The 25,307-nt window shown below is 42.1% G+C and overlaps 1 protein-coding gene across 2 annotated transcripts in view; it reads right to left on the reverse strand.

Moving 5' to 3' along the window:
* Positions 1–10,644: 10,644 nt before the first annotated feature.
* NTRK2 (neurotrophic receptor tyrosine kinase 2) overlaps positions 10,645–25,307 on the reverse strand; it is a 315,336-nt gene continuing 300,673 nt past the window's right edge. For both annotated transcript variants that reach the window (XM_070431418.1, XM_070431417.1), the window contains 2 exons: positions 17,314–17,472; positions 10,645–16,455 (listed from right to left, as the gene is read on the reverse strand). In XM_070431418.1, coding sequence (XP_070287519.1) covers positions 16,270–16,455; positions 17,314–17,472 — 345 coding nt within the window. In that variant the 3' untranslated portion in view covers positions 10,645–16,269. The remainder of the gene's footprint in view (positions 16,456–17,313; positions 17,473–25,307) is intronic.

Raw genomic sequence — 25,307 nt, forward strand, 5'->3', positions numbered from 1 at the left:
ACCAATTTCATTGTGTGTGTGTGGCAGGGAGGAGTGGTTTCCCCACAAATCGAAACAATTCTGGGACATCAACTGGGAGTCCCACAATTCAACTCAATTCTGACACTACTGGCCTGCACATAGAATCAGATTCCACGGTGAAGAGCTCAGTCCTACAAGGCTATCCCCTCCCCCCAACCCCTACTGCACACACATATCAAATGCCAATTGCAAGTTAAAGTTGTCACCTGTGCTTCTGACTGACAGGCTATAGAGTAGAGGTTCAACAACCTCCTTCTTGGGTTTAACTTCCTAGCACAACTTAGACAAACATTTTAATTACTAGATCATCAGTTTATTATAAAATGATATAACTCAGGAATAGCCAGATGGAAGACATGCATAGGACAAGGGATGGGAGCAGTGGGTGGAGTTTCTATGCTTTCTCCAGGCATGCCACTCACCACTCTCCCAAAACTCCACATGCTCACCAAGTTGGAAGCTCTCCAAATCCCATTTTTGTGTGTGTGTTTTCATAAAGACTTCATTACATAGGTATGACTGATCAAACCATTAGCTATTGGAGATTGATTCAACTCTAGCCCCTCTGCCCACACTAGAGGTCAGTGGGTGGGACTGAAAGTTCCAAACTTCTAATCATATGGTTGGTTGTCCTGGCAACCTGCCCACACCCTTTCCAAAAGTCGCATCATCAACAAAACAGAAGACATCTTTGTTGCTCTCAAGACTTATATAATTCCAGGGGTTTAAGGAGCTCTGTGCCAGAAATGGGGATGGAGACCAAATCTATATTTCTTACTATAAATCACAACATTACACTTTAATTTTTGTAATAATTTACTGAAATGTTAACTGGTAGACCACAGGCAGTTCCTATTTGGTGCTCAAGCCAGAGAGTTAATATATATATATATATATATATATATATATATATATATATATATATATATATATATGCAGGTGCTATAGGAAAAGGCTCCGGGCTGGATGGGAAAGCTCCCAACATTGAACTCACGAGATGCCTCTCCTTTCTTCCAGGGCTGTCACCATTGCTGCTGCTGTTGCTGTCCCAGCCCAGGCACCCCTTGGTGTCTTCAGGGTCTTGACCTGTCCCAGTTATGCTTGTGTGCACTAGGCAGCCAGGTCAACTGCTTGGCGTGCACACAGAACATTGCCTGCTGTGTCCATGAACCTGAGCCTTGTGTGTGCACACTGTTACCTGGTTCTCTCCCCTGTGCACATGCATACTCCATTCTACCACTGGACTTCATTTACAAGGGGTAAATTCAAAAATAAAATTAGTAAGAATTTCAAGATGATATCAACAGAACATAAAACCAAGCATGTGGCCCCTTATGAGACTGGGGTCCTGTGCCATTACACTGGTCCCATGCCTATGACTTCAAAGGAATGTCTGGGATGTCTATCAGGTTAGCTACAGCTGTTGTAGGAAAACAAAATACACTAATATTAATTTCATATCATAGACTAGACATTGTGCTAGGCACTTGTACCTACACACCGTTCAATTTCCACAGCAAGCCAATGAAAGTAGAGAGTGTTACCCCTCCCTTTACATCTGTATAAAATGAAGACTGAGAGACTTGCACAGGGTTAGAGGCAAAGTTGGTTCTGGAAACCAGGCCTGTCTGGATTTCAAAGGCAGTGCATTTCCCTCTCAATCAAGCTGCTTACTTTGTCTAAGATGAAGAGTCACTTGGAGAATACAGTGGACTGGAGTCCCTGAGGTATCTATTTGCTCATAAACAGCCCAAATTATGCAATAAATAGTCATTAAAATAACTACTATAAGGTCAGAGGAGTCAGAGGAGTCTTCCACAAGCCTCCTGAGCCCTGTGGTCACCTATAATTAGAGTGCTTATACACTTTTTTTTATCTGAAGCAGGATATAGGTGTCACGGAACAATAGGACTACACCAGAATGGCCATGGGGAAACAGAGAAATGCCCGCCTGACTATTAGGAAAAACTGATATGGTTCTTAGGTACCAGTCTTAGTTCATACTTAGCTGGTGCCTCAAACCAAACCACACAATAAGTTGGGTTTTAAGAGAGAGTGGCCCTAGCTTTTGTGCATTAAGTTTTTCCGAGCAAATTCAACCATGATTCTGGCCTCTTCACCACACAGCCACACAAGTTCCACTCTGATATAAACACTGTGCATTTCCCATTTGTGGAATTGTTTTTCCTTTAATTAAATGAAGGGGGGTGTAGCTATTTTCAACTCTCTGCACAAATTATTACCCAGTAGAAACTGAATAATGTATTGTAAGTAGTACTTATTCTATTTATTGTACCATCTATTGATGTGGGTTGGACTTGTTCTATTTTGGACGCACTGCCATGGTAACTGGGCTCCTGACAAAAGCCTGTGTCAGAGCAGAACTTGAACATGCAGAACTTCAGTTAAGTGATGAAATAAAGAATCAACCTCAGCAGGCTCAGAAATAACAATTTGGAGAATTGTGCTTTGCTCTGCGTGTATTTGTCCATAAAGTTGGGAAGTCCTGAGAGGCAGCTCATGAGATTTACTGAACATCGACTGATCCCAAGCAAAATGGTGGAAGAAAGTCATTTCACAGTCTCGTAGCTCCCTTGTCAGAAAGTTTGGCCCTGCTTCTTGTTCCATTTTCACCTGTGAGTCAGGATCATAGCTTTAGGCAGAAAGCTTAAGCTGGTGGTCAGTCATCAAAGAGCCAGCGTGGCTTTAGACTCTAAATAGAGGACTGGCCTTGAATCCACAGTCCTGAGATATGGCCTCTGGCCCTGCCCTTAACTATCAGAGGGGCTTCCATGAACTGCTGTTCTGTTTCACACTTACACATGTGGATGCCCTTCGAGGGCCCAGGTTCTCTAATTTCATTCTTCTTGAAGCTGGTGCTAGGGGAGCCAGGGGAAGGTCCTGATGGATTCATCCTTCTCTGTGGAACCAGCAGATTCCAGTGATCCTGCAGGGATCAGGCAACTAAGCTAGGTTGACTTTCTATAGTCCACACCTGTAAGGTCTGAGGCCAACTGAAGGTAAAACTCCTTTTCCTGAAGTCTTGTTACTTCTGCCCAACTTCTCACTTCTAGGGCATAACTGATAAACACAGCAGTGACCAGGTCCTGTTCTACCTTCTTCATCTCTCCCCCAACCATCCTTTAACTTCTCACAATCCCTCAGCTTTTCAACCCAGGCTCAGTTTAGCTACTGAGTCAGGCCCAGGAATGCAAAGGAGCTCATGTGCCCCTGGGTGGCTATGGGTCTCTCCATAGATGTTGTCCTGGGATTCAGAGACAGCATGAGAATTGCCTCTCTTCTCCTTTTCTAGTAGAGTTTTAGAGCTAAATTGTTCAGCTTTGAATTCCAGCGAGGTGGTCACGATTTCTGGAACTTGCTCAGAAGGACTAGAAAAGAAGGTCCTGGTAAACACCCTAGAAGGGGAGGCTGATGGAAACGGAATTATCTGTGCAAACTTCCTGACACAAAGAAGAGTGAACCAGGGCATAGTCAGGAAGAGGAGAAAAAATGGAGAGACTTCTCTGTTTATTAGAGAAACAGCATCTTACTTGGCTGACATAAAATTTGGAAGATTATCTAAGAATCCCAGCTCCTCATCTTAGCCATCATTTTCTATACCCAATATTTAAGAGGTAAACTTAGTACGGAAGGGCAGGCTTAGTGCCTTGTCCTGTTCTTTCAATCAGTGCTCCTGGAACAAAGCACCCTGTGTCCCACCTCCTGGTCTTTGGAAATTCCTCAAAAAAATTATTTCAGTCCTTGGCATTCCTATTGGCCCTCCCTTATCCTCAAGCCTTGCCAGAAGCCTTGACCCTCTGAGGGCTTCCAAAGTTGAGAGGCCGCTGGGTCAGAAATAACAGATGTGGGTCTTGGAGTTAGAACAGTCCCAGCTCTCCTCAACTCTCCCATCCTTTCAGTTTTCTTTTATTAATAATGGAAATCCCACATCTCTCTCTCTCTCTCTCTGATCCTACCTCTATTTCTCTTCCCCCCAAATATCCCACTCCCATAAGCAATAGAAATAACTGCTTTGTCACTCAACAGCCTTCTCCCTAGTGACCCTGGGTATTTCCACTCAAGGGGGTCAGCTATCATGCTAGTTCATACTTTCCTCCCTCATTTAATCAACTCTTACTCAAGTTAATCAAATATTTCCTTTGTCAGTGACACATTTTCTGTGGGGATAGTGGAGCAGAGTTGAAAATCATGGAGGTGTTGAGACAACAGGTGTGGAAATCTGCTCCAGCTAGAGTCTTTTTTAGGTTAAAAAGAAAGCTGAATGAGATGCCCAGTGACTTGTAATCTTTTTATTTTTCTAGAGAGCAGAGTTCAAAATTTGGAAAAAAGAAAAAAAAAGTGCTTGAATGTCCACATCTGGGGCGAATATGTGTAAAGGCAAGAGAGGGCATGGAGGAAGTAGGGGACTGGACACATTCCTAACAAACAAGGGAGGAAGACCAAGTTGGGGCTCTGTATTTTTAGAACACTTCCGGTCTGTGAAAGCTTGAGATGTTAATTTTAGGACCTGTGGATGTCAGCAGAGATCTTTTAAATGAATAACTTAAGTGCCTAAACTCCCCCAAGAACTGAGAGCCGGTTTTAGAAATGGCCGTCAAAGGCAACAAAAGCGAAATGAGAAATGCGCAAATGCCTTCTACGCAGGGTGGTGCTGGGCAACCAGCTCGCTTTCCAGCCTCCCCCTCGCTGTTGCTAGGAGACCGAAGGGCTATACTTCCATCATCTCCATACTTGCTGGGAGATTGAGTAATTGGTCTGTGGATGTGCGTGTGCTGCTTCCCAAAATATCTCTTTAAAAAGACGTGAGAGGGATGCTGGAGGATGGTGGAGGGCGGACTGTGTCCCAAGAGGGCAGCGGGTTCCAAGAGCCAAGATTGGAGCTGGGAGGTGGGGGGCTCGCATGTGGGATGGAAACGGGGAGCTGTTTATACAGTTTTCCCAACCCTGTTACTGGGGACTGAGCTCCTAAGTGAAATCTGGAAATGGGAGATAACTAAAATTTAGGGAGAGATGTGGTTTGGTTTTTCATTCTTACTATTGAGACACAGCAAGGCTAGGAGAAACATTTTAATTTTATTTTGTAGATACTTAAAATGTAAATGCATGCTGTTTATAGTGCTTGATTATAGGTGTCTGTTTTGTGGGGGAAGGGAGGATGAAGGAACAAATAAAGCATGCTGTGGACACACACCCACATGCATACATGCACATATGCCCTGTTGTGTATGTACACACACACACACACACACACACACACGTGTCACTGTGGGTCATTATGATCAAAATGCTTGCTTCAGTTACAGGGAGTCAATAAAATAGAACATTAAGTCCCGCAGCTGTAGTATCCCTGGAAATTGGGAAACCTGGGGGTAAGGGTGAGCACTGCCTCTAGCATGACTCTTTATGACTTTTCTGTGCCTCAGTTTCTTCATCTGTAACCTGATAAGTTGAGCATCCCCAAGGCATGCTCCAAATCTCCAACTTTATTAGAGTGTGACATATACTCCCACCTTCTTCTCCTAGTCAAGGAACAATGTCATATCATGTCTCTATGGAGTTGTTCAATTCTCTCCTTTAATTAATGGGGAAAATCCAATTGGTTCCTGCATTTTGCATTTTTTCAAGTGACTATTCAATTAAGTATTGAAGAGTAGATTTGTGAGGGCAAAAACTGACTTTTAAATTTTATTATTTACCTCTTTATCACACTTTTCATGTAATACTTAACATGTTAAAAAATCAAAATTTTGATAGCATCATTTTTGCTTTTTTTTTTTTAAACCAAGGAAGGAGGGTGGAAGGAGGCGAGGAGTAAAGCTATATTGGCACTATATTCTGATCTTATAAATGAGAACTAAGAATCTGGGAAGTTTTCCTTAAAGTCACTGGCCAGATGATTGTGTTCTAAGAATTAGGAAACTTGCCTTCTAGTTATGACTCTCTCCTTAACTCAGACCCTTATCTGTAAAATGGGATAAGGGGAGCCTGTGCTCTAGTCCTCATAGGAAAGTTAGAAAGAAAAAAATGCCATAATAAATGTACATGCACTTTGGAATACAAAAAGGGTGCACAGAATGTTCTGTATTCTTTGCACTGAGTGCCTGAGAAATTTATTCATTTATTCAGCAAACATCTGAGATGCTGCTGCCACTAGGCCCTCGTTAGACCTTCATTCACATGCCATGGACACATGGTCAATGTCATCCATCGTCCATCCTGTCCCCCAGTTCACAGGGAGAATGACCTCCTGACTACTACAGTTAACAGAACTCTCAGTGACCACAGTGAATCCTAGACATTCTCCTGGGCTGAACCTTTGCAAAGTGGGAAAAATGCTCTGAAATCACTCCCACAAGTATCTGTCTTATTTTGTTCTCAAATACTCCCAGTGACACAAACCTCAGACACTTTACTTCCTGTGTTAATGAATGCCAGTGCCTAATCATTGTACGAGCAGATGTTCCTTAGGAAAAACAAATAAAATTAAGGCTATCTTTAGGTTAGCAGACACCCCCACTCTTGGCTGAGTAGACAAATAAGCAATGCCTTTTACCTTGTTTTTTCTCTCTCATCAGAGATGGCAAAGCTTACTATCCTGTGGAAAGCCCAAACTCCCTTCCCTTCCTTGTTTTTAACATCACCCAAGGAGATTTTGGATGGTCCTGAGATATGAGAGTAGTGGGAAGCTCTCTTAATTGTCTTGACAACACTGATAAATTATTTTTCCTGGAGAAGAGGAGACACACCTCACTTTTAATCTCCCTGATCCCTTAAAAAAGTTACTTTATCCTGTGCTAAGAATGAGTAGCATCCTGAAGAACAGGTAGGCTGATGCAACTAAAGAGTAACCAGGGAATTGTGGACTGGGCACTAGCTTCACCAGACAGAACTAGGTTCCTTGCCCTTCCTCCTGGGTACTTGGCAAGCACCCAGAGTTTTCTGTAGAGGGATGGATGTGGGAGGAAGACCACAAGGAAGTCATAAATGGATGCCAAGTCATAATGAATAAGAGTTTTTCTGTGCACTCCCAGGAGATTTAAGCCATGAGAGGCATTCATTGGTTCAGCACCAGGAAGTGCTTGCTAAGGAAGCTTTGTAAAAGGCAAATGGACTGGGACTAGGGGTGTGTGGGGTCAGGGGGAGATGTTCAAATAAATTCACTCTCACTAGTGCTAGACTCTTGGCAAGGATGTGCACAGGACTGCCCTCTATGGCCCCATCAACCCTGTGAATCTGCGATGCTGTAGGTGAGCAAAGAGAGCTAGTAGAGCCATTCTATCCATATTCACCCCTCTACCCCAAAGCCAGCAAGGCCACTATTTGTCTCCAAAACATTCTATCCTAGAACTGAGAAGGTACTAATAACTTTGGAAAGTGCTTTCTGAAAGTCCACTATAGAAAAGTTCCCTGGCTAGATCCAATTGAACAAAATAACCATCACCCCAAAGATGCTGATACTACAGATTTATTTTTATCTTTTTTCATTTGGTGTAATTTCCAGCAAGCATAGAGGGAAGTCCTCTCCAAGGGACTCTTGATATTTCTGAAGATATGGATTCTTTTTACCACCATGGTAACTCAGTTGTCCATTTGAAAATTAAAACATAGTCATTATTATTTTCAGTCATGGTAATCTTATTTCTTCTGAGGTTCCTAAACTAAGTCAGGAAGGAAACCAACTCTCCTTTCATTTGAGAATATTTGAAGTCATTTATACTAATAATTTATGGTTTTAAGGCAAGAATTAGTTAAGCTAAACCTGGAGAAGAAGCCTATCCTATCTAATAAAGAGGGAATATGCTAATTGACCCTCACACTGTCTCAAAGATGGTGGCACCCACAGTCAATAAGGAAGAATATGCTAATTGACTGCCCCGCTCTCACTCTCAAAGATGGTGGCACCCACAGCCAATAAGGAAGAATATGCTAATTGACTGCTCCACCCTCAAAGATGGTGGTGCCCACAGCCACAAGATGGCGGCACCCAGTCCCCTCAGCCCCACCAGGTCGCTTGCCTCTGGAGTCTCCCTGTCCCCTCATTCCCCCAGCCACCCAGGGCTGGCCTGAGGTGCAGGCAAGCTTTGGATGGCAGTTGCCCAGCCACCCAGGGCCACCCGAGGCTTAGGTAACCAGGGCCAGCTGAGGCTTGTGCTGCCGGCAATGGCAGCAGCAGAGGTGTGATGGGGCGTCGCCTTTCCCTGATCACTAGGTCACCTCCCGCCCTTGAGGGCTCCTAGACTGTAAGAGGGGGCAGGCCGGGCTGAGGGACCCCCCTTCCAGTGCATCAATCTTTATGCACCGGGCCTCTAGTATCAGATAGTTTAGAAATAAGTAATCTAAGGCTTGGGAGAGTTAAAATGACTTATCTATGGTTATACCTCTGGTTTCTAAGCATCAGTATACCATAACTACCTGCCTAATTTCTTGACCTCTTAAACTCCTTAACATACATCCATCTTTCATTCATCCACTCACTCATTCAAAAATGTTTGAGTACCACCTATGTGTCATGACAGGAGTTATCTTAGGGAAACAAAGACACTAAAATCTCTGCTTGTATAAAACTTACATACTATTTGTAGGAAATGGCCAACAAAAATCTATATATATATAAAGGCCTAAGCAACTGTCTGACTGTCTGACCAGTAGCTATGATGTGCAATGACTACCAGGGGGCAGATGCTCAATGCAGGAACTGCTGAGCTGTGGTGACTTGGCAGCTGTGGTTCACTGGTGATGCACCCAGAGCCAGAGAGGAGGAAGCCTGATTCCAGGGTGCATCACCCGAGAACCTCCCTCTTGAACTCCGGGACCTCTCAGGGGATGTCAGGAAGCCAGTTTTGACCCGATCCCCACAGGCCAGGCTGAGGGACCCCACCGGTGCATGAGTCCATGCACCAGGCTTCTAGTTAATAAATAAAAATTACAATATTGTCATGCAAACACATGCAAATGACTAACTAGTATATATAGCAGACCTGTTGGAACATCATGATTTGGGGTAAGACTCATGGTGACACAATCAGTAACTGGTATGTGTGTTCCTAGTTCAGTTGCCCATCACTCTCTGGAATTGCGCATAGCAATCTGGTAGGACTGAATGTAGACAAGAGGGATCCTGACTTTGGGGTTTGGGGGCTTTTCATTACATGATTAAGTAAGTCCTGGCCCCTCCCATTCAGTGATCTAGGGCATGGCAGGACTTCAACTCCAGTGTATGCTGCCAGCTCAGTTTTCATGGTCACAGGCTGGGTCCAAGCTTTGTGGTTGCTCTCTATGTTATAGCAATTTAGCAGCAGGATGATCCTTATCAGAAACTATGCTTGGAGAATCTGCAGCTGCTCTGGCATAATGGGGAGTTAAAGTCCCTGCCTTTTAATTTGATGGGGACTGCTTGATTGATTGCCTTAACCACTGGGCCATAATCGGTTTCCATGGAGCTTTCTTTGTAGGAAACATTTTCTGTGAGAACATGTAGTTCACTCTTGAACTCCTTGGATACTGATGATCTGCTCTTCAAAACTATCTAGTGCTCTATCTCTCATCCTTGTACTAAAGTTCTAGGCCCTTCTCTGACTGGCCCATTCTCTGCTGAGTCAAGTCCTAGGTCTAGAACCAGGTATTTCTATTTGGATGATTGAAACTCTGGGGCCAAGACTTAAGGTCCCCAGAACAATATTTCTCTACTCCAGCTCTGCGTTAAAAACACCCCCCCCCCCCAAAATGCCTATGCATTGTCCCACCTCAGGCTAATAGAAACAAATTCTTTCAGGGTACGGCTTTGGCTTCTACATTTTTCAAAGTTCTCCAAGTGATTCTGATCCACATGAAATGCTGAGAAGAACTGCTCTAATATTTATCTTGCCAGAAAAATAAGACCATGTGAAGAGAACCCTCAGCTCAAATTCAGAAAGAAGGCTTCAACAGTAAACCAGAAACCCATATTTTCTGGGTATCAATGAGACTTGGGATTCTTCGGTTACTCTAAGAAAGAGGCACACCCAGAAATTGTTGAGATCGATTTTATCGATGAAGGATGTAGACTTAGTTAAACAGCATGATTTAAAGAAAATGAATAAAATGGCATTTTATACACTTGGGTTGGTATCTAAAAATCCATATCTATCATAGGAAAAAAAGTTATAGCCATCCATAGGGAGGTTGTTATATTGTCTGCGCGGCAATTCACTTTAAATCCCTTGGTGGGTTTCTCAGGTCTGATCTCTTAGAAATTATGATTCCATCTTCTCACTCCGTGCTGTATAACATGGTAGCCATGAGCCACATATGGCTACTTAAATTGAAATTAAATAAAATTTAAAATTCAGTTATTTAGTGACACTGACCACATTTCAAATACCAACTGGACACATGTGGTCAGTTATTTAAGATATAAGTTGAAAGTGTCAGGTTAGGGAGGGCTTAGGGAATTGGTGCTGAAGATTACTTACTCTCTTTACCATCCACTAATGAACACTGCAGGCATCTACAGTAATCATATCTAAAATATAGGCAGACAGATAGACAGACAGGAAAAGGGCACATCGTGCCTTATGAAAATTCTATACATTTTTAAAGTAATCATGTCATTTTTAGTCTCTCTTTTGGAGGATGTTATTTATTGTTAAGACATCATTTTTATTAAATACACTGTAGTACAAGAGACTTTCCATGTCAGGTTGAGAGAAGGTGGTCACATGATTTACAAACAAAACTTTTTATTTTTAAACATTGATATTCTGGTGTCACTTGGAAATCAGCCAAGATGCAGTGGGTCTTAGTAAAGCAATGGACCTCAAAACAGATTGCAAAACAGGAACTAGTAATTATTAGCACAGAGACGTCACATTAAAAAGAAAATAAAGCAAATAAAGAGTTCCAAATACCAGGTCACAATTTAAGGGGCAATATATCTTCAGAGAGATATTGAAATATGTGTGTGTATGTGTGTATGTCTGTGTGTGTGTGTGTGTGTGTGTGTGTGTGTGTGTGTATGGCCCGGATATATACAAACATCTCTCCATGTACAGAAGCAAATGCAGAGTGTCCACATCTCTAGGCAGATTTGTAACTGACAGGTAATGATCAATGAAGGCAGGGAGCAATATTTTACCATAATTTGGTCATTTGTCAAGAGATTATATATTTAAAGTCCACTTTTAATTCAAAGACCTTGCATTTAAAACATTTCCAGCAGTTTTATACATTTTTAAAGCAATAGTAAGATATGCAAGCTGCAAGATGTAGGCTGTTACATTTCATTTTATGTTCTCCAATTTTCATTTTCCAGTTCAACCGTGACTATTAGCAGCTTTTATTATGCTTGCTCCAGTATGTTCAACAGTCAGCCAACCTTCACTTGGGATCATTTTTATGAATGCACAGACCAAAGGAATAAAACAAACACAGACCTGGCCTAGAATGCATAGACTAAAAAAATGACATCCCATGTTTTCCCATTTCGTCTCCTGAGACGTATGGTAAGATGGCAAAATAGTTGCTTGGTTGTTGATGTGAAATTCACAGTGTTTTGCCTGCAACACATATACATATACATATATATATTTTTTGCTTTGCTTTGTGTTTGTGATAAATGGAGCAAAATAAATAAATAGATAGATAGATAGATAAATAAATAAATAAATAAATAAGAAGAGAAAGGGGAAACATCAGAACCTAAAGATATTGAATAACCTTTGACTCGAGAAGCAGTGATTCATTCCAGCCTTGACAACAAGAAAATACGCTTCATGTACTGTCATATTTAACTACAAATACCGCCCACCTCTAATTCTCTAGAATAACATTTGCTATCACAACCTGGGAGTCTCTGCATTCCACAATGACACATTGTGAAGAAACTGCTTTAACTGCTCACTTAGCCATCTGAGGAGTTAAATCACCAGCCATCCCTCTCGTGAAATTTTCTGAAATAGTGACTGAAGGCCAAATCAAAGGTCAAACATTGGAGATAAAAGTCCTCCATTGAAAGGGAAGAGAGAGAGAGAGAGAGAGAGAGAGAGAGAGAGAGAGAGAGAATGAACTGAGGGTGTGTATATGCATCATTTATCTAATTAGACACATAATTTAATGCTGTTGGCATTATAGAAGGTCCATTTTGCAAAAGGAAAGGGTAAAAAAAATAGCCTACTCCTGACCAGGGGCTCCTTTCCTCATGGTTCTTTGCCAAGGACAGACTTGTGCCTTGTTGTTGCTTGCGCTCCCACCTGAATGTGGGAATTCCTCAGAGTTGCTCACCTCAGTGTGGGGTCTTGGACTTCTCCCCATTGGCCTTTGAAGCACTGGGCCCCCAACATTCCCACTCTCTCTGGAATGTCTGAACTCTGAACACAAGAAATAAAGGGGTCATAATGGGACAAGATGAGCTAACACAAAGGAGCAAAAAAGATGAAAAAAAAATCCATGTTCCTTTCTTGGACCTTTACAGAAGGAGATCTAGCTCAGTTCGCATTTTCCTTTGCATGGAGCCAGAGAAAGGACTCGATATGGTGGGATGGCTTTGAGTCAGTTGTTTTGGGAAGCACATTGTCTTAACCAGGCTTTCCTCCCGTGAAGTACTGCACAGAGTTGAGAAGTGTGGTGTAGTCCTATCCACATGGAGAATGGAAGCACTAACAGCAACACGACGTTAAAGAGTTTTGGTTATGTAGCAGATTTTAAGCAAATTATTCATACTGCACCCTACTTATAATTATCTCTATTACTGTGTGCCTATACATTTATACATAAGCACACAAGCACACTATGTTTGCGTGCTTGTCTATGTATAAATCAAGTATTTATAACACACATATAAATACATAAACATACCACAGGTAGCGCTGATGTAAACACATATGCATAATATGAATTCTGATATAATCCTTTATAGCATAGTTCACAATATTTCCTAAATAAGCCTGATTATGACATTGGTTCAGTGTACAAGGATTTAGCTGAAGCTATGAGCATGATTATATACCACTTTATCTCAGCTGCTTGTCATCTCATGTGTTTCATTTTGTTCTTCTAACTTCATATCCTGCTTCATGAATTTGTTAGTGTTCTTTCCTGGATTGGAGTCTCTGGTGGACTGAATCATGAACTTCAGAGTCAGAACATTTAGACTCAGTCCCAGTGGTGTCAGAAGCTAGCCTGCAGATTTCTAGCATGCCATTGAACTTCCCCGAGTCTTAATTTCCTCACCTATAAAAAAAAATGGGACTTGTTTGCTAACATATGTGAAAACCGTTTAGAAAACTAGGAAACAATTTATTAATGGGAATGACTGTCAGAGTTTGGGCTAGAGAATTAGGTCTGACACTACTCTTGTTGTGGCTTTGAATGAATTTGATGGCAGGCTACATTTTAGAGGGAGATTGCTCCTTTTTCTAAAAGTGAGAAGAGCATGAGAAGAGGGGATTGTGGAGGACCAGAGTGGACCACCTGAAGATATTCTGTGGTTCATTCAGCTACTTTTAAAGCAATCTGGTATTCTTTCAATGCAAGACGTTGCCGAAATCAGTACATACTCTTGAGACAACAGAGGGAAAAACAAGAAGCATATGAATAACTACAGAGCTTTGCACTTGCATAGAACCTTTCATTTCAAGACCTTGAGGGACTTGTCAAAAGGTAAGGAGAGGTGTGTATTTGTTTTTGCTTTTTTTTTTTTTTGCTTTTATTCCTCAGAGGAAAACAACACTGGAATGGAATGGGATGCTCCCATCTTCTCATGTGCCTTAAACAAATCCTTGCTCTAAAACTGCACAGCCTTCCTTGAACTTGATTCTTTAGAGCACTGCCTCTTGGCTCTCCATTAAAATAAGACAAATAAGTTGCAGCTTCTCCTCCCAGAGCAGCTGGCCAGTCCCGCAGAATGGCAAACCTGTGCAGGTTTTCAGGTCACCGCTGATGGAATCTAGAAAAGTTTTGTACAAATCTGCCCCTTTTTACTGCTTCACGAAGTGCCACAGTGTTTGAACAGTACCATGGGTCCTTAATAGGATATATACGTGCAGGTATATATCATGGAGATATGGCTTTCATTATATTATTATGTGTATTCTGGTGGGGTTTTTTTTTCCCTGACAAAGAGAAAAAACAACTCAACTCCACGATCTATAGGCCAGCGCAGAGCTTGAAGAGACTGTAAGGTTTGTCTTGTCCAACCCCCTTCACTTGACTGCAGATGCTAATGGATTTCCTTTTGTTCTCTGTGAATTGACTTTTTTTTTTTTTTAGAACTGGCTTTTTCAAACCCTATAATGAAAAATAAGGGTGTTCCAGTAATTAAGGGCACAAGCAAAACCTAAACAGAGCAATTGCACCTTCAGAAACAAATATGAAATAAAATGACTTAAGATGAATTAAAATCACTCCCTTTCAATCTGGCTCATGTTATAAAGATGTCAAGTTAGCAAAATTCCCCTCACAGAGGGTATCAAGTTTTCTTGAGGAACAGAAATATTGTTCTTCCTTGGTGTAACTGATCACCCAAATAACTGTAAATTTCTATTTAAATTTACAACCTCACTTCACAAAACCTGTGATGGTGCCCAGAAGCACACCTCCAAAGCTTGGTCTGGGCATAACCTCCCGTTGGCATGCTGTGCCTAATTTTTTATTTTACTTCTTTAAATGGAGTGAAGGAAACAAAACAGCATACTGACAGTGGAGTACACTTGGAATGAAACCACTCTCCCAACCGGAGCCCCAGCGAGGACTGGCCTGCATACACTGAACACCAATGCATACAACGTGCCCGGAGATGAGATGTCCTTTCTCTCGGGGACTGACTTAGCCCTTCCCACAGTCCCACAGTCTCACAGTGGGTTCGACGTGCATGAGGACATCCGGGTTTCAGGGTCCGTATTTGTTGAAACCCATCACCACCCTACGGCCCAGAGACATTTATACCCAGCTAATGAGTTCCATTAGCTTCCCCTCATTATGTAAGTTACACCTTTTATGAATCTGCTCTACATGGCAGGGGCACGACGTCTGGAGCAGTAGTTTCTGCATACAAGGTAGTAATCGACGAAGACCATGCACAATTTTGCTTGCACAGTTAAAAGGACAGGCAGGTGGCGGGTAGGGGTTGGAGGGAAGTGCTGTCTGAAAAGTTCGATATAAGAGAAGCTTGCCTCCGAATGTAGAGCTCTTCCTATCTTTTCCAAGTCCTTGGCTTTTCTAACCCACCCTGAAATGAGCTCGGGACAAGAGTCCGCCTATTTTCAACAGAACTTGACAAAGGGTCATTTGATAACATCTGGAGAAACAAGCCCGTGCTATTACTGTGACCTTCAAAGACAAGGATGTCTGAGTGTGGGAGGCGCCATCTCCTCTCTCACGGAGCCGTCTTTTCTCTCTACTACACTCTAGAGTTTCTGCTGATGGGAATGGGTAGTCCATGTCACAGAGTTCAACAGTCTTTTCACTCCTCAGAAAGGTCCTCAAAGGGAGGTGCCGAATACATTCCTCCCAGCTAACAGCTGCTGGGTTTTTCCTAAGTAGGGACGGATCCCAATGGTTGTCTTTGTTCCTTCCATATTGCGGTTCATAATAAAATCTTCTCTCTCTCTGGTTTCAGTCTCCCATACTTAAAGGGCTTTCCAGATTGAACACAAGTTTTCCTTTTTCACACACGGGCTTAAGCCATCCGAAAACAATAAGAAATGTAATAATAATAATAAATAAATAGAAGTGAATCCATAGAAACTCTCGATGTCTGTACAGCAGAAATGACAAAGTTTAAGTCAAAATTTGTTTTCCCTTTTTTTCATCCACATCAAAGGCAGGAATACAACAAGGCATTGTTAGTTGTGGTGGGCAAACTGGAGTGTCTGCTGATATAACAAATTAGGTTTGTTAAGGCCTTTGTCTATGCAGAGTTAAGAGTAATGCAGAAGCCAGATCGATTAGAAAAGAAAGGTAGGACTGTGAAGCAGGGGAGACAAAAAAAGTCAATACAAAACAAAAACTAGGGAACAAACCAAGGGAGATGGAAAGAGAGAAAGAGATAATGCCAAAAAGAAGTCCATACTGTGTCTACCGATGGAGAAGTACACATTGCTTCCCTCTGAAAGCTTCGTGGTGTCTTTGTTGTTAATACTGTCAGAGTAGAGAACAGCAGATTGATGGCATCCAGCAGCAGTGAAAAGACGTTCATCCTCTCAGCCCATCTGAGGAGGTGCTTTGGGAAGGATCGGTCTGGGGGAAAGAGCCCTAGCCTAGAATATCCAGATAGACCGGAGATGCCTTGGCCAAGTTCTGAAGGAGGGTGTGGATGCCCTTGATGTTCTTCCTCATGTGGGGTTCTCGCTGCCAGCACCCCAGCATCAACTCATAGACCTCCTGCGGGCATGTTCGAGGTCTCTGCAAGACTCGGCCCTGAGTGATGCATTCTATCACCTGGACAGAGAGCAAAGATAGGATCAGAAGAGAAACAATATAGGGGAAACAATACAGGTGAAATAAATGTCAGCGCAAAGAGAGGGCTGCTTTAAAGAAACCCATTCAATGTCACTTCTTTTCAGAAAGAAGAGAGCAATTATTATAGATTAGTATATTGTGTTTAATTGGATCACATCCATTTTTCAAGCACATTGATTTCACCAAACTGGTGGAGAAATGATTTATCTAGATGGAATGACCCCAAACCTCATCCTAGAATTCCAGTTTTACTGGCCTGATATGGAACCGAGGCCACTTTCATGTCAGGGTGCTGACTGATGAGAGACCCGCAGGCTGTAGAAATGAGTGGTCATTTTGGATAACAAATTTGGGTAAAAGACAGACTTGAGCCTGAAGATGTTAGGTGCCTAACCAAAAAGCTATGCCTCAAATATAGGCATATTTGCAAAAGGATTAGAATAGGGAAACAAAATGCTTGAGTTTTCACTAGAAGTGCATGGTCCAGTGAAATGTGCAAAAAGGAAAGAAGCTTGAAACCTTCCTGGAATAATATACAAAAGCTAACTGGACTCTCAGGGTGCTGGAATGTCACATCTGCTATTAATTTGCTAGGTGAGCAGCACATAGCGATTCTTCATCACAGAGGATGCCAAGTATGTCAGTAAACACTGTGATTTTCTTATGTTTCCAGAGTGACTATACTTCAGACATAACCTTCAGCTATACAGCAAGCCATTTGGGAGGTGCTGCACCCAACAAAGTCACATAAGGCCTTGTCCTGTGTCCTAACTTTTGGCCAAGGGGCACCTCTCAGTGTTAGCCCTTCCGGAGGGTCTCACCCAGCCCACTGCGCACCTCGTTGTTGGACAGCTGGTACCAGGGCTGTTTGCCATACGTGAAGATCTCCCACAACACCACCCCCAGGCTCCAGACGTCACTTTCTGTGGTGAACTTCCTGTACATGATGCTCTCTGGAGGCATCCAGCGAATGGGCAGCATCGTGTGGCCACCAACCTGGGGGGAAAGGGTGTGAACAAGGAGGCATGAGTCATCTCCACACAACATTCCCACTATCAGAGGAAAAGGTGCTTGAATTTATTGATTTTAATTGATTATAAACACATAAGGAAAATAAGATTTCTTTATAATCCCAATCACCAGAGTCAGAGGGCAAAGAATGGTCAACAAAATTCTTTCATATTATTTGCAATTGTCTCTCAGAACTAAATAGGGTCAGAGATGACAGTTGGGTGGATGTTCATTTGGATAAACACACACACATGTATATCCTGGTTTGAGGATGACTCAACTTTCTAATCAACAAGATAACTTTGATGAGATAACAAGTATGGAGCTCTTCATTCAAAAATGACCCACCAAGTGACTCTACCTCCTTAGCAAGGCCAGAGCTTCCTTCCAATTTAAGATGTTAGGACAGTGCACAGTCCTTCCTTAAACAACTCCCCCACAACCCAGCAATGAACAAGGCAGAAATTATTCCCATTTTACAGATGAGGCAACTGAGATTCAGGTTGCTATAGACACAAAGAAGTCAGGTATTTGGACTCCAAGATCAGGACTTTTCTCTATGACAAGGCACTGCAACTGAGCTTATTTACAAAAATAAATAAGTAACTATGGTTTTGAAAAGCTCACTTTTAGTAAAAACATGGAGGGTGAGGCATTAGATGGCAAAAGCATTAGCACAGGCAAAAAGAACATTGTCTGACAAAGGAGACTCATTCATGATTTCCTACTTCCTGGAGAAAAGTGAAGTATTCCATTTTCATATTTGTAGTCCATTAGGGCTGTCTCATTTTAAAACTATGATCAGATTTCTAGACAGTGGCCCTATGGGTGGTAGGTCCTACTTTTCATGCTGGTAAACCCCAGTACAAGCAACCCAAATGCCATGCCTGACCCTGGGGCAGCAAGCGGGCTCACAAACAACTAAATCAGACCTCACTGACAACTCTCAGCCCCTGGGTTCTAAGACTAATGCCACATAGAGTTTCTGCCCAATTATCATTCTCAATATCCATTTCTGACTCATTAAAGGAAGGAAATGGACTAACAGTGCCTGAAAAATGCTGCTCAACTCCAGAGCTCAAGGAGCTGAGAGGGTCAGAGATGTCTAATTTGCTTGGTGATTTCAAATAGTGCTCTTGTCACTAAAGAAAGCACAAATGTGAAAGGAGGAGGGTGTTATTGTTGTTTTTTTCTGTGCAATGACTCCAAATCCAACAAGTAGGAATTTAACTTGCTGATTCTGGGTTAGGGTGTTCCCATATCCTTACTATTCAGCTTTGAATACACCAAAAACTCCTACACTAAGCAAAGGCTGGTTGCCTTCCTCAACTTTTGATCTTCTCACTTGCTTCTTACCCCTGCAGTGATAGGTAGTCACAGTTCAATGAGCACAGATTTCCCTCATGAAACTGCCTGGACATGCACTACTCACCATCAGGATTGATAGTCAAAACACAACCTGTATGACACAGGCACTGACTGACCAGAAAGGATGCTGGTGGTTAACTAGTTTGAAGGTGTGTTCGCAGGGAAGAAGTAGAGAGATAGAGAACCATTTACGTATATCTCCTAGAACCAGACAGCTGAAAAACACACTCTGGGGTCCATTAATCTAGCAAGATACCAGACTTATCATATTCCTTGTGGATCCCCAGCTGCAATGCAGTAGACAACACTGAATTCATGACATTAGAAACGCTGGGGTCCAGGGCACACTCCAGTGTGCCATTTCCTAGTTAGGTAACCTTGACTAGCTGCCAAACCTCTCTGTGCCCTGATTTCTCCAAATATAAAATGTGGGTAACAATGAATAACTTCTAGGGTTATCGTGAGGTTAATACCTAAGCAGACCATATACATTTCAATGCACTAAATACTTTCAAGGTGTTTCTTCCTTCTCTCTAATTTTACTGTCTGATTTCCTTAAAATGGGAAGCAGCCATTCTGGAGACATGAAGGAGAGTCAACATATACATCCTCCCATACTCCTCACCCAATGACAAGTGCTTTGGGGCTCTTGGGACTCCAGCACCTACTCTATCAGGTTTTCGGTCCTGTATTGCTAATGGCCAAATAAAAAGCTCCTGTTTCCTTTAAAGGAGAAAAAAACAAGGTTTTAAATTTTGATTTACATGTTTTCCCATCTGATCATTTATTTTATGCTTGGACAGATTTTTCACTTGAATTCTTTCAAGAATCCCTTCTGGGATTTCACACATGCTGTTATAAATAATGCTTTCCTTGTACTGATGTCAAACGGGTGAGTGTGGGAGAATCTAATAAAAGTTCAGATAGGGTTCACAAGTTTTCTAAACCCATTTAGAACATTTCTGAACATTTCTTTTGCAGCCCTTTCTCAGCATTTTGGAGCATCTCATACACACACACACACACACACACACACACACACACACGGAATCACTGTGGTTACAAATTACCATCACAGGATGGTTTTTGGAATCTTACAAAACCACATACTGTGCGGCAACCAACACAATGAGACATTTGTTTTGTATTGTGCTACTTGGCAACTTGCCCTCACACCCTTGCTTAAATATTTGTGACATAGAATACAATCTCAAGTATGACATTGGGAGTCAGGACTGTTGCTTTGACTGCCGGATATGCCTCGGTGCCTGAAGAGACTTTCCAGGGATCCATGTGGGTCAGGCCATGTGGCTTTCCCTAAACTCACCAGATAGAACTGGTCAAATGGGAAACCCAGTTAGCTGGGACTTGACGTGGGCTTGTAATTTTTATTTTCCTCATCCCCAGAGATTGGGGTTCTAGTTCTATAATTACCTACCACCACTTCACCACCATAATCATCCATCAACACTTATAACCTCACCTTTACAAAGAATTTTACTCAGTTATCTCATTTGAACTCAATAGTTACCATTTGGGGTGGACATTGGCTTGCCTTCATATTACAAACCATGTCCCCAAAGTTCAAAGAATTAAGTAGCTTACCTAGAGCCAAACACATAATGCCTCCCCCCGATGCCTCTCATTCTGATGGGTCACTCGTGTTTCCAGCTTCTGTAGTCTCCAACACCTGCCCTGTGTGTTTAGCCAGCAAGCTTATTTGTGACTCCTTAACTAAGCTGACATGACTCAAGTGTGTTGGAAATTTTGATCTCCTTTCCTTTCTAACTGCTTCCTGAAGATCTTAAAGGTAAGCTCAGGTTCCAGCATTTCAAGGAACTCTCTGTCCCTGCTATAGCACTGTACCTTTTCTAAGTACCAGGATGCCCAGTGCCCCTTAGTACAGCTCTGGTAACACTGTAGGCCAGGCACTCCCTGTTTTTGGTAACAGATCACATGCCTCAAGAAAGGTGGATGCTAATCAGTTATGTCTGACAGGGCATTAGGGGTTTGGCTGGTATGCATATCATGCCTTCAAGTGGGTTTCTTGTGAGTACTAGTATTTTGGAAGGAAATCTCAAAGTGTGCTTTCAAAGAGATCAGCATTTGCTACTTTCCTATCCATCCTCCAATAAATTCTCTAAACTCTTGATAGAACCAAGTCTTAGATTAAATGGTTGGAAACTGGTTCACCTATTTGACACTTCAAATAAAAACCATTCAATGAAATTTGCAACTTCTTAATAAAATGCAACAAAAAAATATGGGGTTTCATATGGAGTATAAAAGCTAATGTGTATGAGAATCCCACTCATCAGTTTGCCATCTGTAGAGTAGATGGGGGTGGGAATGGGGGTGGGGGGTGGTCTATGGCAGACCTGAACTATTCAGTCTGGGAATGAAGTCTAAAAGGATTTCATAATGCACAACATGAAGGGAGTATTGTTCTATAGATGATGACTACCATGTCATATCTTGGGAGGCTGGGGACCAAGGACAAAGGCTTAAGAAGAAAGGCTGGAGCCTTTCTATAGGCCCAAGGAAAAGAAAAGGGCTGAATGACCATCATGGCTGCTAATCATTGCAACATGGTGAAACCAGCAAGGCTAACCAGTACAATGTCTGAGGCCCATGGTCAAAAAGAAATCCTATAGTGACTAAAATAAATTAAATTACAGAAAATGAGTTCTGTTTTTAAACATATCAAGAAAAAAACTGTTCATTTAGCTTTTCATGTGATTTCTATGATACCTCACAATTTTGATGGTGATATGTATTGGTCAAACACAAAAATAACAACTGTGTTCTAGTTAAAATACCTGGGCTTTGGCATCTTTTAAATCTACCAGATTTAAAGGAACTTAACACAATAATTTCTGGAGAGAATATTAAAAAACCCTTGGTAAAACTGTCCTGTGTTAGAAATCAATAATTTTATTATTTTTAAATCAAATTAGACACATCTAATCACTTCAACTGCAATATTTATTCCTTACTCAAGAAATACTCTTTAGGTGCATGCTTTTTGGTCATTAGGTTATAAGTTGTGAAAATCTCCCTGTCACGTAACAAACAATGTGGTTTATTTTTTCTACATTGGAAAACTAGGATTTAGTGAAATCAAAGACCTTGCTAAGGAAGTATAGCTATGAAATGATGGCCAGCAGTACTGAAGACAGCTCTCTATCCCACCACTATTCATGCTGAGAACCTAGGCTCTTTCTCCTTTTTTAAGAAATATAATTTTTTATTGATTTCAGAGAGGAAGGGAGAGGGAGAGAGAGATAGAAACATCAATGAGAGAGACACATCGATCGGCTGCCTCTTGCATGCTCCCTACTGGGGATTGAGCCTGCAACCCTCTTGGCACATGGGACAATGCTGAATCCATTGAGCCACACCAGCCAGGCTCTTTCTCATTTTTTACAAATATACAAAGCATCCTTTTTCCTGATACAAGTTAACCAAGAAGGCACAATTTATTTTCCAGGTGCACTGGGAGATGACAGAGGAGGTGACAAGCTTAGTTCTCTTTCTGTTGGGCTTCACAAAAATTGCATCTACCATGCTCCTTGCTCCCTCATCATCTTCTCTTTTTCTACTACATCCTTTCTTCTCAGTGTTGCCTCCTCCCAGTCCATTCCTACTTCTGTTTCTTTGAATCTCCTCTCAAGTCCACTTGTCCAGTTCTATTTCAACTATCAATGTTGCATTTACTAGTAGTCTTATCTGATTCCTTTCTTCTCTCTTCAAATGATCATGAATATCCCCACCATAACTCATTATTCCTTCATGGTGATGCCTAATCTCCTTTCTATGGCAGGCTGGAGCCTTTCTATAGACCCTAAGTAAATGCCTAGCTGGCTTTGAAACCACTGGTGATATAAAATGAGTAATGCTAATCTGGGACCTTCTAAACTCAACTAGCAAAACCAACGATGCCTGGGAGGCCACTTTCGGCTTGTGGTATTTACTCAGTGACTGAGTGATAACTTGTTGGGAAGCCAAACATTTTACTCCCTTAGAAACATGCAGGCCAAAGGCCAAAACCCATTAAGAGATGATTAGCTGTCAGAGGCTTTTGGCAGCATTAAATATTGAAGAGACTCCTAGACCTCCTCATGCACCCTTCACTCGGTTGCTCTCTTTCAGCAGTTTCTCTTCATCTGTTCCTTAACAATTCATGAAAGCTGTGAACTTTAAGAAATAGCTGGACCTTATTTATTTATTTATTTATTTATTTATTTATTTATTGTGTTGCATCTGTAGTATGAACTTAAAAAGAGAAGAGAGAAACAATTTATGCAAATAATCTCCCTGGAGAAACTGGAACCACTGTGGTCAGACTATGGGTGCTTTCTGACCACATCCAGGAAGATAAGAATTCTCCAGTTAGAAAGAGTGATGAGGTGCTTTTGTGGTGTGTGGCTACTGAACCAAGGGATACTTCATGGGAAGAAAGTCAGCCCTTCTGGCCTTGCCTACAGGTCCTGAATGTACACAGAGTCAGGAGGAGTGCTGGTGACATCCTGGCCACCCTCTCTCATACAGTGGGAAACGATTATCACTACACCTGAAATTGCTGTTATTTGTTGCCTAGAAAAGCTTTAATTACCTTTTACCATAGAATCTGATCATTATCAGAGGCAAAAGTGACCTACCCAAGAGCACGCAGCTAAGAAGTGCTAGAGTCTACACCAGGGCCCAGCTCTCCAAATGGATGGCATTCTTTCCATTTTCCATCAAGTCTGACATGGTGTCAGATTCAGGGATTGGAAAGGCTCTCTGCATGAGTCTGCCTGGGCTGCCATAATGAAATACCATAGACTTGGTGGCTAAAACAATAGACATTTATTTTTTCACATTGGATTAAAGTCTAAGATCAAGGTTCCAGAAGGTTTTTTTTTCTTTTATTTTCTTTTTTTTCTGGTGATGGCCCTGTGTAGCTTGTGTGTACACACAGAGAGAGCAAGCTTCAGGCATCTTTTCTGGGCCCCACCCCTGACCTTATTTACTCTCAAATTACTTCCTTAGAGGTCCCATCTCCAAGTACAGAGACACTGAGAGTTAAAGTTTCAAGATATAAACTAGGGGTCTGGGGGAGAGCTTGCACAAACACTCAGTCTAATGCTTCCTTTTTTATCCCAATGCACTTGGAGGAGCAAGAATAACTTCAAATACTAAGTGTTGTATGATTCTGGTCCAGAATCTTATTCTGTGGTCTTTTGTCAGCATTTTCATGTCCCCAGAGTAAAGGCTCACCTCTACTTCTGTCTTCCCTTCCTGGGTGACTCTTGATGATTTTCCTATTACCAATGAATTTTGGAGCTTAGCAAAAGGCTTAAAACCTGCTTTTGTTCTACAGCAGCCCTCATATTCAATTCATTTACAGTGCAAAACTTACAGCAATCTCTGCCTTCACCTTTCCCCTCCCCCCACTCTACCCCAATTTCCTTGAGGGTAACTAACGAAGAGTGAATAGACCTGGGACTCTTAAGTTATATGGAGAGAAGGCAGAAGGGCTTCTTGGACTCCATATCGCCTTAAGTGACATTCTCATGGGTCCTATTGGTCCCTGCTTGTGCACTATATACAATTTAAAGAGCCCAAGAGTCCCAGATCTAGAAGTGATTATAGTTTCACCTTATTTTACATTTGCTCTAATCAGGAGCAAATAAGCCTTCTCTCAGTAAAGCATGAAACTGCAATCACACGGATGTTTAAGAATCACATTGGGATCTAAAAACAAGGAGTCTTCATTTTAACAATTGAGTGAACTTCAACAGTAACAACATGCCCTGCCCCTTCCTGTGGCGAGCCAGCCGGCCATGGCATACTCAGCCTCACACTGGGTGTTATATGTGCAAAGCCAGCTCAGCCAGGTTCGGTGAGCCTGGGAGGGGGCAGTGAAAGATTGAGAAAAGAGAGACAAGAGAAAAAAGCTGGGTCTGGGTGGGACGCTGTCCTCTCTGATGGAGAGCTAGCGACAGTGCCACAGCCTAAAAGCCATGTCTTTATTTTATAGCCAGATTCCACGAGGCAAAGTAAGGGCATGATCAAGATGTTTACAACATTCTCTCGATTTTTTCGAATCTACTCAGTTACATGCACCTGAACTCTATCCAGCCCACATCACTCAGCCACGTGGGACCACAGGTTCGGACCATAGGGTCAAGCTTACAACTGTAGCCTTTGGCTATATTGTGCTGGGAGGGCTTTGCCCTCCAAGCTGGGACTTGCACGTGGCTTTGCCACGAGAAGACCATGCCCTCTCATTAGTCTGAGGCTTGAACCTGTCCAAACACTGTGGCCGTTCTCTACACTTCCTCTGATGTCCTTTCCCCACCTCAGCCCACTAACTCTAATCAACCTTGATGGGGAGTTTCCTGAATGATTAATGGGTGGATGAAGCCTTTGGAAAGATCTAATATAGGACACTGACTGCCATGTGA

Source organism: Myotis yumanensis, unplaced genomic scaffold, assembly GCF_028538775.1.
Source record: "Myotis yumanensis isolate MYYU_CA2020_CCGP unplaced genomic scaffold, mMyoYum1.0.hap1 SCAF_12, whole genome shotgun sequence".
Classification (NCBI taxonomy): domain Eukaryota; kingdom Metazoa; phylum Chordata; class Mammalia; order Chiroptera; family Vespertilionidae; genus Myotis; species Myotis yumanensis.